General features: G+C 47.4%; 1 protein-coding gene across 3 annotated transcripts in view; it reads left to right on the top strand.

Annotated features, from left to right (window-relative positions):
- Window positions 1-19622, top strand: part of RASAL1 (RAS protein activator like 1) — a 155687-nt gene that overhangs the window by 131215 nt on the left and 4850 nt on the right. For all 3 annotated transcript variants that reach the window (XM_029619602.1, XM_029619601.1, XM_029619603.1), the window contains 5 exons: window positions 32-169; window positions 1253-1397; window positions 11827-11999; window positions 15715-15852; window positions 19273-19408. In XM_029619602.1, coding sequence (XP_029475462.1) covers window positions 32-169; window positions 1253-1397; window positions 11827-11999; window positions 15715-15852; window positions 19273-19408 — 730 coding nt within the window. The remainder of the gene's footprint in view (window positions 1-31; window positions 170-1252; window positions 1398-11826; window positions 12000-15714; window positions 15853-19272; window positions 19409-19622) is intronic.

Here is a 19622-nt window from a genome sequence, read left to right on the forward strand (position 1 = left end):
GCTTTTTTTGTGTTGGTTTCTTGTTTCTCAGGATGTGAAATATGTGGCCATCAGCGGATTCTTGTTTCTTCGTTTCTTCGCTCCTGCAATACTGACGCCAAAGTTGTTCAACCTCCGAGACCAGCATGCTGACACGCGCACCAGCCGCTCCCTCCTCCTCCTCGCCAAGGTACCCAGCATGGCATGAGAGGTTAGGTGGAAGCCCGGACGGTGAAGCCTTGTGGGGCAAGTGACTTAATCCCTTAACTAGGAGAAATCAGAGGGCATTACACGCTGAGATAAAGTAACCTCAAGTTACATTGCAGAGTAATCTGTAACTGATGATTTTAAGGCGACACATCAAAATGACTAATTACTTAATAAAATGGCCTGTGCTAGTTTTAGTTCCAAAAAATAAAAAAAAAAATCCAAAACAAGCCCCAAAGAAATCAGAAACCTGAGGTAACTATAACAAAGTCAAAAAACACACCACACTGTTCCTCAGTATATTTTTTTCACATTCAATCAGCTATTTTTGTAGGAACTACAAAACTTATCAGTTGGTTTAAAGTTGTTCCCATGAAGGTCCTAGTTTTAGTTCCAACCAGGTTTGGAGAGAGCACAGACAGAATATTATATTGTAAAAAAAAAGAAAAAAAAAAGAGGAGCGTCTATAAGAATTCTTTTCAGGGTGAATCAGGGAATTTAGCTCATTTCTTTCCAGGTTGTCCTCGTGCTGCTCCGCCAGTGGAGATCATCCTAGCTGCACATAGACCCGTGAACAGCCCCCTTTATTTTCCTTTAAGATCGTTTCTTGTGATCTGTTGATGTCTGGAGGAGAATTGACGGGGGGAGGAGTTGAAGGTCTTGGGTTTATTTCACCTGGAAAATAAACCGCTGAATATCCAGGACAAGTTATGCAATTAACTTTAGGCAGATAACTTGTCCGCTCGCCAGTACACCTGAACATGGACCTCAGTCTGCTTCCAGCTTAGACTGCAAATCATTTGGGAAAGGGACATTATAAAACAAAACTTATTTAAGCATTTGGGAACGCCAAGAAACACTGGTGAGACTTTGCCCAAAGCCTGTGTCTCTCATTAGCCTCTCTCACCCATGTCCCCGGGAGTCTAATGAGCAAGGGGCAATGGTCGCTGACCCTGACCACGAGAAGACATAGCAGAGTGAGACTGGAAGGAAGCCTTCGTATCCCTGTTAGAGAAACGTCCTGTGTTCCTCTCTCCTTCCCTCCCTCCCTCCCCACTCCCTGCAGACGGTGCAGAGCATTGGGAATCTGGGCCTGCAGCTGGGCCACGGGAAGGAGCAGTGGATGGCACCGCTGCATCCCATCATCCTGGAGAGCATCAGTCGGGTGCGGGACTTCCTGGACCAGCTCATCGATGTGGACAGTGAACATGGTGAGTTCCCTTCCATCCGACGCAAACTGGTGCAGGCAGCGGACAGAGCAAGTCCAGAGTACACTAATTCGTACACTGCGGCCGCGAGCAGGGAGCATGAAAAACCACCACTAGGGGAGTGACAAAGGGGTGCGCACTGCATCGATAACACTGAAGAGGCACTGATATACCACACATAGCATTGTTCATACTGAAAAGGCACTGATGTACCAAAGGGGTGCGCACTGCATCGATAACACTGAAGAGGCACTGATATACCACACATAGCATTGTTCATACTGAAAAGGCACTGATGTACCAAAGGGGAGTGAGCACTGCATCGATAACACTGAAGAGGCACTGATATACCACACATAGCATTGTTCATACTGAAAAGGCACTGATGTACCAAAGGGGAGTGCGCACTGCACCGATTATCGCTGAAAAAGTGCTGATATACCAAAGGAACGCAGACAGCATCAACATTACTGGAAGGTGCTGATTTACTAAAAGGGCGTATGCTGCCTTAATATCACTGAAAAGGCGCTAATTTACCAAAGGTACACACACAGCAGCAATAATACTGGAAGGTACTGATTTACCAAAGGAGTGCACACTGCACTGATAACAGTGAAAAAGCGCTGATGTTTCAATGGAGTGCAAGGTCCCTTTATCATATTCTCTATTTACCAGCGAAAGAAAGGGAGCCTAAACCGGCAAAAGAGATTTTGCCCTCTTGAGAGGGGAATATGGTGCCTTCTCTGCATGATGTGGCAGTCCTTGAAGTCTCACTTTGCTGCTTTCCCATGCTGCCTTCTATTACTGCTACCTGACCTGCTGTCAGGGCAGTCCTCAGTGATTACTGACCTGACCCTGGAGGGGCCTCCCCCTCCTGGGGTGAGAGGGGAGTCCTCACACTCTGCATCCCTAGTGATTACTAACCTGACCCTGGAGGGACCTTCCCCTCCTGGGGTGAGAGGGGAGTCCTCCCACTCTGCACCCCCAGTGATTACTGATCTCCCTCTCCTGGGGTAAGAAGGAAGCTCAGTCCCCAGATTTGTAAGCCCCAGCTTCCTGCTAGTAGATCGCCCCCTCCATCCTGGCACGTCTCCAGATCTTCCAGCCATCAGGGCCATGCGACATTTGGTATTTACATTTTATTCATATCGGCAGCTGTTGCCAGGCAGTGGCTGGATGATATTTAGAAATCTCTTTCTTCATCTTGCATTTCAGATGTTGTTTATTTAGGTCGGGGAAGGGAAGCACTGCTACCTGAGCTCACAGATCCTGACAGCAGCTGCTGAGGGCTGGGAAAACTCAGAGCAAACAGGCATAAAATGAAAAGTCCAAAGCCCAAGAGGGCTCTGAGACACTGACACAGGAGAGAACCCTCAGGAGAGAGGCTGGGAGCCCGGGAGCTTGGACAGGGAATGGAGGTAGGAAGTTCTCAAGCTTCCCCCTCACTTCCTCAGCATGCCTGTACACTCTCTGACAGTCTCCTCTCCGTCTCCGACAGAGCACGTGCGCTCTCTGACGGCCTCCTCTCAGTCTCCGACAGAACACGTGCGCTCTCTGAAGGCCTCCTCTCCGTCTCCAACAGAGCACGTGCGCTCTTTGACGGCCTCCACTCCGTCTCCGACAGAACACATGCGCTCTCTGAAGGCCTCCTCTCCGTCTCCGACAGAACACGTGCGCTCTCTGAAGGCCTCCTCTCCGTCTCCGACAGAACACGTGCGCTCTCTGACGGCCTCCACTCCGTCTCCGACAGAGCACATGCGCTCTCTGACGGCCTCCTCTCCGTCTCAGACAGAACAAGTGCGCTCTCTGATGGTCGTCTCTGACAGAGCACGTGCACTCTCTGTCTGCCTCCTCTCCATCTCTGACAGAACACGTGCGCTCTCTGACGGCCTCCTCTCCGTCTCCGACAGAGCACGTGCGCTCTCTGACGGCCTCCTCTCTGTCTCCGACAGAGCACGTGCACTCTCTGACGGCCTCCTCTCAGTCTCCGACAGAACACGTGCGCTCTCTGAAGGCCTCCACTCCGTCTCCGACAGAACACATGCGCTCTCTGAAGGCCTCCTCTCCGTCTCCGACAGAACACGTGCGCTCTCTGAAGGCCTCCTCTCCGTCTCCGACAGAACACGTGCGCTCTCTGAAGGCCTCCTCTCTGTCTCCGACAGAGCATGTGCGCTTTCTGACGGCCTCCTCTCCGTCTCTGACAGAGCACTTGCGCTCTCTGATGGTCGTCTCTGACAGAGCACGTGCGCTCTCTGTCGGCCTCCTCTCCATCTCTGACAGAGCACGTGCGCTCTCTGACGGCTTCCTCTCCGTCTCTGACAGCGCACGTGCGCTCTCTGATGGCCTCCTCTCCGATAGAAACATAGAACCTGATAGCAGATAAAGACCATGGGCTCAGCCAGTCTATGCATCCACATCTCCTGCTCAGCTCCCTCAGAGATCCCCTGGGCTTAACCCATGCTTCCATGAATTCCATCGACTCCGCTAGGAGGGCTGTTCCACGCATCCACCACATGGGATGAGGATGAAAGCGAGTAGAATCCAAAGTAATCTTGCTTTGGACTCTGCTCACTTTCACCCTCATTCTAGAGCCTTCTTTCCTTTGAAAGAGACTCGCTTCCAATGCATTTATTCCTTTGAGGTATTTAATTGTGTCTCTTACTTTTTCCCATCCTACCTTTCCTCTAGGGCATGCATATTTTGATCTTTAAGTCTATCCCTATATACTTTATAATGAAGACCATTGACCGTTTTAGTAGGCATGTTCCGGACTCCAGTGGATTTAAGTCTTTTTGAAGGTGCAAGCTCCAGAACTGTACACAATATTCCAAACGAGGTATTGTGGAGGCTGCAGCTCATCTGCATACTGCTCCTAGCTGCCTTGGTGGGTAACTCTAGAAGTCCCCACAACCCAGCTTGGGCCTGAGCTGCTCCCACCCTGTGCTCCTCAGGCAGCTGGCTAGGAACTGGGGAGTTTGTAGCCATCTGCATACTTCTCCCTGATGCCTCAGAGGTCAACTCCAGAAGTCATCACAATCCCTCAGGCCTGAGCTGCTCCCACCTTGCATGCATTGGGTGGCTGACCAGGTGCTTAGGAGGTTGTGCCCTCTCTGATGGCCTCTGCTTTCTGTGTCTGTCAGTGTGTGCATTCTCTGATGCTTTCCCCTCTCTGACACTCTCCCCTCTCTGACAGTGTGTGTGCTCTCTGACGCTCTCCAGTCTATGACAGTGTGTGAGCTCTCTGACACTCTCCCCTCTCTGACAGTGTGTGTGTTCTCTGACGCTCTCTCCTCTCTGACACTCTCCCCTCTCTGACAGTGTGTGTGCTCTCTGACACTCTCCCTTATTTGACAGTCTGTGTGCTCTCTGACACTCTTCCCTCTGACAGTGTGTGAGCTCTCTGACACTCTCCCCTCTTTGACAGTGTGTGTGTCCTCTCTGACACTCTCCCCTCTCTGACAGTGTGTGTGCTCTCTGACACTCTCCCCTCTCTGACAGTGTGTGTGCTCTCTGACACTCTCCCTTCTCTGACAGTGTGTGTGCTCTCTGACACTCTCTCCTCTTTGATAGTGTGTGTGCTCTCTGACACTCTCCCCTCTCTGACTGTGTGTGCTTTCTGACACTCTCCCCTCTCTGACAGTGTATGTGCTCTCTGACACTCTCCCCTCTCTGACAGTGTGTGTGCTCTCTGACGCTCTCCCCTCTCTGACACTCTCCCCTCTCTGACTGTGTGTGCTTTCTGACACTCTCCCCTCTCTGACAGTGTATGTGCTCTCTGACACTCTCCCCTCTCTGACAGTGTGTGTGCTCTCTGACACTCTCCCCTCTCTGACAGTGTGTGTGCTCTCTGACACTCTCCCCTCTCTGACAGTGGGTGTGCTCTCTGACGCTCTCCCCTCTCTGACACTCTCCCCTCTCTGACAGTGTGTGTGCTCTCTGACGCTCTCCCCTCTTTGACAGTGTGTGTGCTCTCTGACATTGGGACCTGAGGATTTAGCTTTGGAGGTCACTGAGTGGTAGACACTATTCGATCTGGGCCTCAGTGCTTCTCTGAAGTGCCTCTTCATATCTCATGGGCTTCCTCCAAGGACTTCTGTCATCAGGAGCTTTTTTTCTATTTAAAAAGAAAGAAAAGCAGATGGCTGGCCTAGTGAAGGTCCCACTGTCTGTGTGAGTACTTTTACATACATGGGGCAGGGCAATAATCAGGCCATGATTCTGTGCAGGTAAACCCCTGGTTTGAGTGTTGCCCCCATTGTGCCCACCTTCATGCTGATAGGAAATTAGGCTGTTTTTCAGGAGGAAAACATGAAGCAGTTTACAAACTGCTGTATCTGTTTAGCGCAGTGGTTCTCATCCCTGTCCTGGGGATCCCCCAGCCAGTCGGGTTTTCAGGATAACCACAATGAATATGCATGAGAGAAAATTTGCATGTTATGGAGGCAGTGTATGTTAATTTTCTCTCATGCATATTCATTGTGGATATCCTGAAAACTTGACTGGCTGGGGGGGGGGGTCCCCAGGACAGGGTTGAGAACTACTGGTTTAGCGTCATGTCTCAGCTTTATGCCCTGTATAAAGCAGCTGTCAGACAAGATGTCCAGACTAAGAGCTGAAACTGCGCAGCACAAACCTTGGAGTTAAATTTTAGTGCGGATTTTACTTAACACACACACACGTTAAAAAACACGGGTCCCCGAAGGGATGCAGTAAGCTTATGGGATGCAAATCAAACAGGGGTTAAAAAAAATGTGCCAAATGAAAACCACACACTAAAATGTGAGCTAACCTGAAAAATCCGCAGTAATGCAGAAAAGTTTTTTAAAACAGGAGTGAAGAGGTAAGTGCCTGAAGTTGGAAGAATTGTCACCAAAATGACCTTGCATGCAAGACCTGGCACTGGGCATCCCAACCTGGGCACAAGCTAGTATGCAAGACCATTTGGGCAAGGCATGCCAGATGAAATCAAAGGGTAAGCTCTCTAGGGTAGGCACCTTCAGCTGAACAGTACACACTTTGGTGCTGTGCATCTCCAAATGGCTGAAGTTGCCTTTTCCAGAGAGCTTACCCTTTGATTTCACTTATCAAAATGGCCTTGAATATAAGATTGGCACGGGGCACCCTGACTTGGGCACTGTGTGTCATGCAAGTCCATTTTGGTCACACTCCTTCCAACTTCAAGTGCTTACCTCCATACGCCTGGTTTAATGCACTTAAGTGGATTTCAGGTTAACTCCTTCACCCGAGGCAGAGTAAAAGTGAACTCACATTTCTGGTGGCCATGATATTCTTTTGCTGTGCCCATGTGGTACTGCCTCTCTATCAGACTGGGCGCAGCAATAGAATAACTTTGGCCACCAGAAATGTGAGTTTACTTCATCTCAGATCAAAGGAGGCGTAAGCTCTCTTGGGCTTGCACCTATAGCTGAACAAAACACAAGCTGTCTTGAGAAGGCATTATGCCAAAGTTGGATGCACAGTGCCGGTGTATTGTCCTCCCCAAGAGCACCGGAAATTAAACTCCTGGGTCTGAGGGGGGGGGGGGAGGGGGTAAACTCACGTTTCTGGTGGCCAAAGTTATTCTATTGCTGTGCCCAGTGTAGTAAAATCTCCCGATGGAAGAGCAACCCAAGCGGCTAAAGGATGACATGAAGAGAAGGGGTAACCTGTGTTAACTGCGACAACTTGCACCCTAAAAAATGCACGATATATAAAATCCTTGCCGGGCAGACTGAATGGACCACCTGGGTCCTTTTCTGCTGACATTTACTACGTTACTAAGAGGCAGGCTTGGGGGGGGCTCCTAATTCAGGAAGCAGGGGATGGGCGCAGAGGATCCCTGGCCGCGGGGAAGTGTAGGGCAAAGTCAGACATCAGGTAGGGTCTCTAGTATTGGAGCCGAGAAGAAGTGAGGGCAAACAAGTTGGGTCTTTAGCCTTTATCTGTTCTCACGCTCTTTCTTTCTGTGTCCCCCATTAGAGTGAATAATGGATTCAAGACAGTAAATATTTTCTTACCTTCCCATTTCTGTCTGTGCTGCATTATTTGTTTCTTTATTTATAGACGTTTCCTATTCTGCCTATTAGCAAGAATGGCCTCAAGGCGGGCTGCAGTCAATTTAAAGACAAATGAACTGCAATTGAAATAACCTCCTTACCGTAGTCCCCGGTCACAGAGCAACACAGCTGAGGTTGGTTTACGAGTGACTTCCAGCCTTTCTTCCACCTTTGTTGGGAGAAGCAAGGCCGGATTTCCACGGATGAAAAGTGTTTGGCCCGCGTGGATCACCTCTGTGAAAACTGCCTGCCCTGTGGGTAGAGGCAGGCCCGTAGTTCAGTGGGGGAAGGCTTGTATCCGCCTTGAAATGGAGGTGTTCCCAGGCCAGAGACAGGCGAGGGAGACCTGCACGCCAAGAGGCTGATGAGGGAAAGCAATAGGGAATCTTATGTGCACTAAATTTTAGCGCACAGTTTGTTTTTTCTATCACGATAAAAACCTTTACTGAACTGCTGACTGGCTCCTACAGCTGCTCCCTCCCTTCCTCCCATTGCTGTGCTGTATCACAGCAAACAAAGCCACGTGCTGGTGCTGGTGGTGGTTGTGGTGGGAAGAGGACAGCAGCATCAACGGATACAAGGGGAAGGGGAATCTGGGGTCCTGCAGGAGACCTGGGAGGGGAAGAAAAGTGGAAGGAGACTGTGAGGGTTGGAAGGCTGCAGGAGAGAAGGGGGGGGTAGAGTGGATGGGGGCAGGAATCTGCACGGGAGGAGCAGGAAAAGACCGGATGGGAGGGGAGGAGCAGGGAATAGAGTGGATAGGGTGGAAAACCTACAGGGGAGAAGGGAGAATAAAACTCAAGAGAGACTAAGCTGGGTCAGTCCAGCATCGTGTGTCTCCGACAGTGGCCCCAGAGTCACTACTATCACCCATCAGACCCAAAGCAGAGTTCACCGAAGTTCTTCTTGCAGATCTAAGTGTGAGGCAACTCAGCCCCTGGGAGCAGTGAGAGACAGAGCAAACGAGTAATGGAGAGAAAGAGAGAAGAGAAGACTGGTGAGGAGGGAAATGAGAGGGAGAGATGAGAGAAGTGGAGATGGTTCAGAGAAGAGGCACCTTGGGGATGGGAAGAGACAAGGTGGAATAAGAGGAGAGAAGAAAGGAAACGAGAAAAGACACAAAGTAAGAGAGAGAGAACCTGTATTAATTAACACAAACTGTGTGTACATTTATGCAAACATGCAGTACCTTGAAAACTGTGCCACAGAATTTCTTTTCTTATTGCTGCTTCAGACTGTGCCCAGAACTTGGTCTGTCAGTGAGCAGTGAAGTGACACAAAGGCCAAGGCGCGAGGTGGCTCAGCCCTCAGTTCGTGGAATGATAGAAAAAGGGCGTCCCCTTCTGGCAGCACTTTGCCAGCCTCTTGCTGCCTCATTGGCCTGGTGAGGAGAAATGGACCTTTATTCGGGAGCATTCATGCAGTGGGACACTTTCCGGGCCTTATGCACCAAAACAGGAGTTACACGTTTTGTAGCATGCACATGTTAAAACATTTAATGTGCACGCTAAAATGCCACTTAATGGACACTGCACTCACTTTCTGCATTGTACGTGCAAAAAATTGCTTCAATAGCATCTGCATGTTACTAGCATGCGTGCCAACACAAAAAGTGTGACGCCTCGTAGCTGTATCCACGAAACTGTTAGATAATGCGTAGACCCTACAGAAATCAGTGCCTGCGTGCTAAACTGAGCGTGCGCAGTCCTTTTTTCCTCATGGCTCTCCCCCCTCCCTTGCTGCAATCGGCTATTATTACTATTTGTCATTTCTAAAGAGCTAATAGACATAAGCAATGTTGTACAGATACACATGAGAGACAGTCCCTGCTCCATGGAGCTTACAGTCTACTTGAGACAAACATACATGACAAACAAGAGTCTATGGGAAGTGTATTTATCACAGAGAAGTACTTAGGATTTAAAAACAGCCTCAGAAAGATGAGTTTCAAAACGGAATTTGAATATGGCCAAAAGAGGGAGCCTGACGCCCAGACTCAGTCCTGCATGAAGGTAGGAGTGGCACCACAGGGCTGGTGGCACCACAGAGCTGGTTCTGCGGAGAGCAGAAGTCGGAGAGCATCTGGATCCCAGGAGAAGCAGTAAAAGAGAGATTTGAAGAAGAAAGAAAAATCAGACCAAAATCACACATCTCAGATATCTGCCAAGGATGTAGGGAATGACCAACCCATATCCTCACATGACATCCAGCCAGGAGAGGCCTCGGCCAGAACCGGCACATCCATCCCATTATCGCCAGGGAAATCTGCCAGTCCTGACTCCAGAAGGCACTGGCATCTGACAATCCACCCTTTGTTAGCACCCAATTCTAGAGGGTGCCAGCATGTGACCATCCGCCCTGCAGTGCTGAGGCCAGGGCTGGCCTTGGCCCCAGTGGTACCCTGGGTGAAATCTGAACATTTGATGTGGAACGGGTAGGGGCAGTGATCAAGGCAGTCCTGGCTGAGGCTCCAACTCCAGGAGTGCTCTGTCCAGAGGGTTTCAGAGCTCTCTGGTAAATGTCAGCATGCCAACAAAAATAATTGACCTTAAATGAGACATTATTGCTCCGACCACTTGCAATGGTCTTTGGATGGACAGAACAGCAAGGACCAATACAGTCATACTATTTTATAGGAGTATGTGGGATGGCCCTTTATTAGAGATGGTAAAACCCTTGTGCCTTATAGACTGCAGAATATACAACAGGTTCAAACTTTAGGTCTTCGTGAGCACAGGCTAGAGAGCACACCACACACATCTGCTAAAGTCTAATTTCAGTCTGCCGTCCCTTCGTATACACATGCGCATGCACTAAACGGAGTGCGTACCCGTTAGAGCCATAGTGCATAGGATGCTATTCTAGGTGCACAGGAAATGGCCTTAGCATGCTCGCCAAGCTTCACTGCACGGGCCCTTTTGCGCTGTGCCTAGGGTGCTTTGAATTTAATTCATCTATCATTATTTTCCAGCTTGGGGTGGCCTCTGTGAAGTCCCAAATAAAGCCGTGACTGAGGCTTTTCTGTCGTAGACTTAACAACTGCCTACATCCCCTGGTGTGTCTTACACCCAGAAGGCATGTTGAGGAAAGATACAGGCTCATACACCTTCATTTGGGGGTGATTTGTAAACAACACAGGTTGCTTGCAGGCCCATGAATAGTTTGTAGTCCTAGGCCTGTACGGGTGCAAATACGCCCTGGTAACAGATTGCAAAATGAAATTCCCGCGCATGTTTCACTCTGCCTGGTCCCAGTCCCGCCCCTTTTTGGCGCGGCTAATAGTGCTCACGCGGTCATACACCACGGGCACGTTTATCCTCACGGGGGGGGGGGATGTATGTTTACCCGCATATATTGCCTTTTGTAAATTACTTACAGAAGGCAATATATGCGGGAAAACATACAAGTAAAATCTTTTTAAAATTTCCCTCTTAAACTTTACGGGTGAGTCATCCCCAGCAGGAACACGTTGACTTGCAAAGAGGATTCAAAGAGAGGTCCTTTTTTTTTTTTAAAGCACAATGTTTTTAAGCTTGTGATGTCATTGGGTGGGGGGTTCCCAAAATGCTCTGGTGGGACAACACCAAACATCCTCACTTCCGGGGAATGACGTTTTTTTTTTATTTTTGTTCAGGAAACGTAGTTCCTTCTTTAAGGCACAGTAGAGCAAGAAAGAAGTCTGTTCTTCCATGGAAGAGGGGAGCACAGATGCAAAGTTCAAGGAGACATTTTCATGTTTGTGGAAGTTCAGGAGATTAGCGAGAACCCTTCAGCCCTGTGCTGTGAGAGAAAAGTTCTCTGTACCTGAGAACCTGTGCAAGAAAGGGCTAAAGGTGTCCTTAAATGGGTTGGGATAGAACTGGGCTGCCCACTCATCTGGCTTGGTCGGAGCCAAAATTGCCTGTAAAGAGTGTGTCAGGTCTCGGATGGTCCAGGACAGGCCGTGCAGAGGGGAAGGGGCTTTCAGGGCCTCTGCTCCTTCACTTGTTAGCTTATCTGCACCACGAAAAGACCCCCGACACTGCCTTGAGGGTGGGGGGCAGGGGAAGAGAGGAATTGGTTCCCATTATTCCCCTCATAAGTCTGCACTTCTCCACCAATGAGCATCCAGTTCTGCTATAGGTGAAAATCAGTTCTTTTAGTCTTTCTCCTTTTCCTTTTCCATTACCCCTGAATCTGTGCTTCAGGCAGCTTGCTGAGGAGGGAATGTTACTTGCATGAGCAATGGCTTTCATCTTTGACTGAGTCCTGGCAACCTCCATTTTTCAGCTCAGACTTTACCCATTAATAATCAGTTGGCAATGAGGAAAGGAGGCGAGGAGAGGAAAGCGTGTGGTGCTTATAGTCTCTCTCTTTCTAATTTTGCTTGCCTGAAGTGAGCGAGGTGCAGCCGCGGACACTCTTCCATCCCTCGGTTACCATCAAGGAAGGTTATCTGCACAAGCGAAAGGCGGAAGGCATGGGCTTGGTGACTCGCTTCACCTTCAAGAAGCGCTACTTCTGGCTGAGCAGTGAGACCCTCTCATACTCCAAGACTCCAGACTGGCAGGTAGGAGCAGGGCAAGGGAGTCAGGGGCAGAAAGCTGTGGGAAGAGGAATGCAAGCCTGGTGAAACTTTCAGCCATGCTGTTTCCTTGATGATAGGGAGCTACTCCTTTTCCCATCTGGACAGTATGTTAAGAGCCATAGCCCATGTAGGAGACCGGGATATGGGACTGAGGGGAAAGAACGGTGGTGTGTATCTGGAGAGATGTCAAACTTGAGATTCAGTAATTAGTTGAGCATCATGGTGGCTCCCCAAAAAGTGTTAAAATATTGTAGATTTTCTTGGTGCTTCTCTATACCCGCCTTCATTTCAGACTCAAAAATAGGAACAGTAGAAGTAGGTCAAGCAAATGAAGGCCTCAGGCAGAAAGCACGCATGACCTGGGCTACAACAGTACTCTGAAAAGTGTATTATTTTAGCAGAGTGACAGAGGCTGGGGAGGAAAATAGTAGAAGAAATAGCAGGAGAATACTGGATGCCCTTTGGGGAGACTCGGTTCCCTCTATTATTTGAACAAAAATTCTCCTGCTAACTTCTGCTTGCCCTCCCTCCTCCAACTCTTTCTCCATGGTTTCAAAACAGAGTCCCTGGAGAGTCTCTGGAGAGCTACATTTAATGGGTCTCTACATCAGGGTTTTTTTGTCCCATTCAAGACACTGGAAAAAAAACTGAACCCTTTCATTCTTACATGAATTAGGTAACACTTCCCCCATCCAGAAAATGAAATCTGGAAATGAATAGATCTACAAAGAGTCTCTAGCAAGAAGAGTACTCCTAATGAACTAGGACTATGAAATGGCCAGGGAGTGTTTAAGGTCACTAGGTGGCATTCTTTCTTAATTTCCACAGACAAACAGAAAATAACTACACACTGCACTTAGCTGATTTTCACATTTATTGGCACAGTACATTGAATATAGCTAAGTGCTTTATAATCTAAGACTAATAAAAATTGCAATGCACATAAAAGTAGGATGTAATATAAACAAGGAAAAATAATACAAATGTAATATATACAAGAAAGCATATGCATAGAATAAGTAAAAAAAAACCAGATAACATATAGTCAAAAGACAGTGGCATTCCACTAAATTGTGGATTGGGACAAAAATAAATTAAATATTAAAGTATGCAAAGAAACCCCAATTACCCCTGTTGCACAAATATTGTATACACAAATATAAACACCAAATTAAAAAAAACTCTTCTATCTTCAAAAACTTTAATCAAACTACACATTTATTTTTATTAGAATATTATTGAGATCCCAACTACCTAAAACCACCCCCCATAAACTCACACACAGACACACATGCACCCACCAAAACTGATTTAAAAACTGAGCCCTGCAATAAAGGAACAAAATGTCCTTTATAATGATGAAACAAAATATTTCACCTTTTATTAGCCCAAAGTCTGTCCCTAAAAATAAAACATAGTAACTCTATAGATATGTCTCTTCTACAAAAATTATACATAATCAAAAAGCGTTTGTCCACAGAGAACAAAAGATTCAAACAAGGCCTTCCTTCAAATCATATATCAAACGACATTCTTCCTAACAGGTTCTTGAAGGTTCTGTGGACAAAAAAGTTTTGCAACTTTTGAAGGAGGGACATTGGGGTTTTTTTTCTGTTACTCAAGAACTTGTAAGGAAGAACCTTATTTGATATATGATTTGAAGGAAGGACTTGTTTGAATCTTTTGTTCTCTGTGGCAAAAAAGTTTTGCATATCTATAATTTTATAAATATATATATATAGAATGCAATTCTAAATCTGCTTACTTCCCTGAGATTGTTCCATGAACCTCAGCAGTATAGCAGTCAATCACTCTCTAGGAACACAGCGCACTGCAGCATGCCATGTCATCAAATGTCTTGTGTTTCCGCCAATATAAGGGTATTGGGTCTTGTGAGGTAGTTTATATAGAATATCTTGTTCTTTGTCTGACTTTCCCACCAATACTAGGCACCAATCATGCTGTGCACTTTCTTCTTTCTCATGCATTCCAACCTTAGGGCAGAGGGGTCCTCAAGGTGTTAGCTCAAAAAGGTCAGCGGATTGTGACCTATAGGTTGCTTAATGCAGACTTCCTAAAGACCTCAGAGACTTACCACTTGCACATAGAATTCAGTGGTTTATTTTTCCAGAGAAGACAGAGAGCTTAACAATAAAGAGAAGCCAAAAGGCTTAACAAATCCTAAATATATACTGTATATTCACAATTTATACAGCTCAATCAGTGGTTCAGTTCTTTAGGAGCCTAACTGGCTCTGTGGCCCCTTAACACCAAAATGTCTTCAGATTTTCAATCCCTGTCTGATACAGACCAATTTCTGTACTTCCTTCTTCCGCATGCCCCCAGATTAGTTTTACATCCATGTCAGGGTTCCCAATGTCTTGCGATCCACATTAACAATAAAGATCTGTGAGACTAGCTTGACTCAATATTTTACATATACCGTACTCAAAGCAAAGGTCTGAGACTCAGCGGCATTCACCATGGGAAGAAATGCACCATCACACTGCTGACCCGCTCCTTTTCCAGCCAAATTAAAGAAAGCCCCCTGCAACTTCCAGGCATGTATCTGTCCTCTTCCTCCCTTTGTGTGCTGACACTTAAGTATGCCCTGCATGCCAGCAGTTGAATGTGTGATCTTAACATGACAAATCACATCTCCCTCTGCACTCGAGTGTTCTCCCAGTTCACACAGACTCAGTAGGGCTCTTTCTGGCTCCTTTATGTGCTCTTCCTCAATGCTGGCTGAAAACATTGTGAGTTGCTGCCATTTTGCACATATTCAGCAAAATTCACAATTCATGCAAAAGTCCAGAAATCACCAAAACAATTCCAAACCAGCTTAAACCTTGCAAAAAGCCATCCAGGACCCATGTTGGGTGCCATTTTTATGGTCTTAGTGTTTCAGGTCTGGGGGTTCATGGTTCATTTGGTATGCATGATATAGTGAAGGTGTAAATTACACTACTGATTACATTAACAGAAAATACACAATTCATGATGCTAATGTCACTTAATACAAGAATTCATAAATCGTGCAAAAAATGACATAACAGGATAAGAGGGAGTGAGAGCTGGAACATTCATATGACACACTGCATTTAAGCAGAAAGGAATCACCATTCTTACGGTGCCCTTTAGCTAATCATAACACACATTCACCCTGTTTATACAAAATTATCAGTTCCCTTTTCCAAACTATCAGTGCCACATCCCCACTCGGAGTTAACTTCAGGGATACTTTCCCAATCTCTTTTCCTGAACAATAACAGTTACCAATGAAGCTGCTCAGGTTCTCCTCAGGCTTTCTGCTCAACCTTGGCTTTTTTCACACAATAACCCTCTCCAGCTTTAGGGGTTCTGTGTTGACACCCCAACCTTTAACCAGCTGTTCTTGCCAGCATAATACACAAGCTAGGGACATCTGTCTAGTTATCTCAGTCTCCTCATCTCTGGCTCACAAACAGGAGACCATCCTGACAGGTCACTGATTTACTTTAGTTCTGGCACCATGATCCTCTCTTGAGGCTTGTGGCAACCCTGCCAGGGTGTCAGCAGCAGCTCTCTTCATGCGAGCTTCTCTCACACTCTGTTCTTTCTGGGCTCTCTTCCAGAATCTCTCTGGATCTTTCATTGGGTGGTCTGATTACCAAACTAGAGCTAGACTTATTATTTGATATGTTGTTTCTTGCTGCAGGTTCGCTCCTCAATCCCAATCCAGCGGATCTGTGCCGTGGAGAGAGTAGATGAGAATGCCTTCCAACAGCCACATATGATGCAGATTATGACACAAGACAACGAGGGGCAGCTGCACACCATGTACATACAATGCAAGGTGAGAGCAGGAGAAAGGGCAAATGGAGAACTGAGGGCTGTACATGCAATGCCATGTAAGACCAGGAGAAAGAGAGTAACACTGAGAGCTGTACACACCCTGTACATGCAATGCCACATAAGACCAGGAGAAGGAGATTAACACTGAGGGCTCTGCACACCCTGTACATGCAATGCCACATAAGACCAGGAGAAGGAGATTAACACTGAGGGCTGTACACACCGTATTCATGCAATGCCATGTAAGGTCAGGAGAAAGAGTAACACTAGGGCTGAACACACTCTGTACATGCAGTGTCACACAAAACCAGGAGTAAGGGAAAACGGAACATTCTAGGCTGTACATACCCTGTACATACAATGCCACATAAGACCATCATCACTGTCGTTTATTTAAGAAACACTTTTCCAGCCAGAGAGTTCAAAGTGAGCTACATACAACAGTTTAGTTGGATAATTAGCAGCAAATTTAAAATACCAGGAGAAAGAGAGGAACACTGAGGGCTGTACAGGCCTGCATGTCCAAACTAAGGCGAGACCACTGCAGAGATGGTAAAAGGATACTAAGGGCTGTACACACACTCTGCATACAATGCAAGATGAGACTGAGAGTACTGGGAGAAAGAGAAACCAGACCACTGAGGGCTTTATACTCCTTGTGCAGGCAGTGTCATGTAAGATATGAGGTCATTGTGGTGGAGGGGATCGAGTTACTGAAGGCTGTATATGTGTAACGCAGGGCCAGCCACAGGCCAGTCCACACCTAGCTTCACTTACCCTGAACGCTGCTGACCAACAAGAAAGTCACAACTGCATCCTGCCGCCACCACCACCACAGACTGATTGCCACCGTACTCCAGTCCATTGGGCCCCTCCTAGGTGCACAAACATGCGTTCCTTCTCCAGTTAAAGGCCCTGCAGCGGGAAGGGATTGATGCGCCACCTGATGATGTCACAGGTTTCCTCTGTTTATAGGACATCCCAGCATCTCTCCAATGACTCAGCAGCAGGTCTTCCTGCCTAGCCAGCAATGCATGTTTCTATCTAGCCCTTGCCTTCATTCCTGCTCTGGATCTTGCCTCTGCTCCAGTTCCTCCTCTCGCATTTTCCTGCCTCAACCTCGCCTTGCCTCCCACCTTGCCTCCGGACCCAGTCTTAACTTCTTCTCTCGCCCTGACGCCTTTACTCCCAGGCCTTGTTTCTGTCTCCTGCCCAGTCCTCTCCGTCTCCTTCCCTTATTCCTTGGCTCTTAGGACTGATCTCTCGTGCTTGACCTTTGCTCGCTATTTGACCCTATTCCATGACATTTTAATTTCCTAAGAAGTCTCTCATGAGGGACTCAATGCAAAATGAGGCCAAAAAGGGATGAATTTGAGAATAATCATGGAGGAATTTTAAGTCAAGAGGCAGGATGTCAACTAGAAAAAATGACTTTGTTCCTTTGAAAAAAAAAAAAAGAAGATTGATAATTTCACTCAGAGAGCTCCACTCTTAAATCATGTTAGCAGCTGGGGTTCTGCACATCTGCCTTCTGGAGAATAACTGAGCCGTGCATGAGATTTTCAAGAATATTACCGGAGTCCAGGATTTATTATAAACGCTCAAGAAATCAGAGACATGCGGCACTAAGGACTGAAAGTGCTGGAGACTCGGCAGAACGTAGGCACCAGGAATGCTGAAGACTTGGAGACCCGGTGAGACCCAAGCAGTGAGAGCATCACCAGGAGGGTCATCGGCATCAGTTCAACATGGCTTCTCCTTCCCGGCTAGCAATGAGGGGTTGCCGTGGTAACCCATCTGCCAAAATAAATGGCACCTTCTACATCACAGTAATTATAAGGACGGGTGAGGATGGGAGAGGGCGGGACAGCTGCAAGGCGGCCCAGGGTTGAAAGGACTCATTAGAACTTTGGATTAATTATCTAATTAGTATCCTTTTCATTGGAAAAAGGAAGAGATTGAAACAAACAATGAAAAAGCTGTAATTTCCCCCAGAGCACACAGAGAAAAGCAAAACGGGGGAGGTTTAAAGGGATGATAGGAAAATAAAAGAAAGAGCGAGACTGATGAATGAGCCTTAAGAAAGGTTTATGGAAGCAGATATCCAAGAGTGTCTAGGGCAGCGTTTCCCAACCCTGCCCTGGAGGCACACCTAACAATCTGCCTTTCAGGATAGCCATAGTGAACGCGCACGAGAAATATTAGCGTGCACTGGACACTCCCCAAGTATATGCAAATTCATCTCATGCACGTTCACTATGGCTATCCTGAAAAGCAGAGTGGTTAGGTGTGCCTCCAGGGCAGGGTGGGGACACACTGCTCTAGTGTGGTCCTCGAGCACTCCCTGAGCAGTCGGGCTTCCAGAAAATGCACAATAAATATGCATGAGATTCATTTGCAGCACATTCAAATCTCTCTCTTGCATATTCGCTGTGGATATCCTGAAAACCCAACTGTCTAGGGAGTATTCAAGCACCAGGTTGAGAATGGTTGGCAACCAAGGGGGCAGGTGTGCCAGTTTGTATATAGGGAACAGCACTTTGTACATCTGACGCTAGTGTCAGCATAAAAGGCCATTCTAGCAGTCTGGCTGGAATCTCCTCCACTCACTATGGCCATATGGGAGCGGTGGATGGTGAATTATTTTTATAATGATTTTCTATAAGAAGTGGGAAATATTGTAAAACAAAGGCGGGAAACGGTCATGGACATGAGACATTTGGTTTTATTGTTTCGTCTTTGCTTTTGTTCTGTACCTGGGTTGTCTCTTTGCAGTGTGGTATTGTACTTCTTGAATAAAAAGAAGCTTAGAACAAAAAAGGAGGCAGGTGTGTTAGACCAAGGGTAGCGAACTTCAGTTCTTGAGTGTCATAAGACACAACCGGTCAGGTTTTCAGGATCTCCATAATGAGTATGCATGAGATGCTTTTGCTTGCAATAGAGGCAGTGCACGGGACTGCGTCTCATGAATATTCAGAGTGGATACCTGGAAAGCCCTACCAGCTTTGTGGCACTCAGTGTTGCCTACCGTTCCCCCACCATATTAGACTATGGCACCTGAAAATAGTTGACTGGGATATGCTGTCCCCTGCTGATCAGAGCCAGAAATGTTAGCCAAGCGGCGCTGCCTTAAAGAGGCACCAGTCTGCTCCTAGCCCTGCTGCACATCAGCAGCATCATGCACTGCCCTCCACAATACTGGCCCCCCGCTTCTGGCAACATATCCTGGAGCAGCAGGGCCAAGCCAGGCAGGCGGTGACTTTACAGAGCTGGTAGGCCAGCCCGCCTCCTTGAAATGCAGTCGTTTGGCGGGAAGGAGAGGGTAGAATAGGAACAGGCAACTCCGGCCCTCACGTTCCGGCCACAGCAGAGCTCAGCTTTCCTTCCTCCCCCAGGTGACGCTTTCCCGTCTTTCCTTTAGAACGTGAACGAGTTGAACCAGTGGTTGTCTGCCATCCGTAAGGCGAGTATCTACAATGAGAGGATGCTGCCCTGCTGCCACCCGGGCGCCTTCCGCAGCGGGCGCTGGACATGCTGCCTGCAGTCTGACCGAGCAGGTACTCTCGCCGAGCTGCCACCTTTACACAGCCAAGGAAAACAGTTCTGGGGTGGAAATAATAAAATAAAAGCAGCAGTTGTCACGTGCTCCCCCTCTTCCTGTATTGCTCCACTAGGGATATCCACCTCAGCTCCAACCATCGGATTTAGAATTTAAGCAGAGGTGGTTAATGGAGAGTTCCAAATCATCCCAGTAAATGAATCTGAAATGGT

Source organism: Rhinatrema bivittatum, chromosome 11 (assembly GCF_901001135.1).
Source record: "Rhinatrema bivittatum chromosome 11, aRhiBiv1.1, whole genome shotgun sequence".
Lineage (NCBI taxonomy): Eukaryota > Metazoa > Chordata > Amphibia > Gymnophiona > Rhinatrematidae > Rhinatrema > Rhinatrema bivittatum.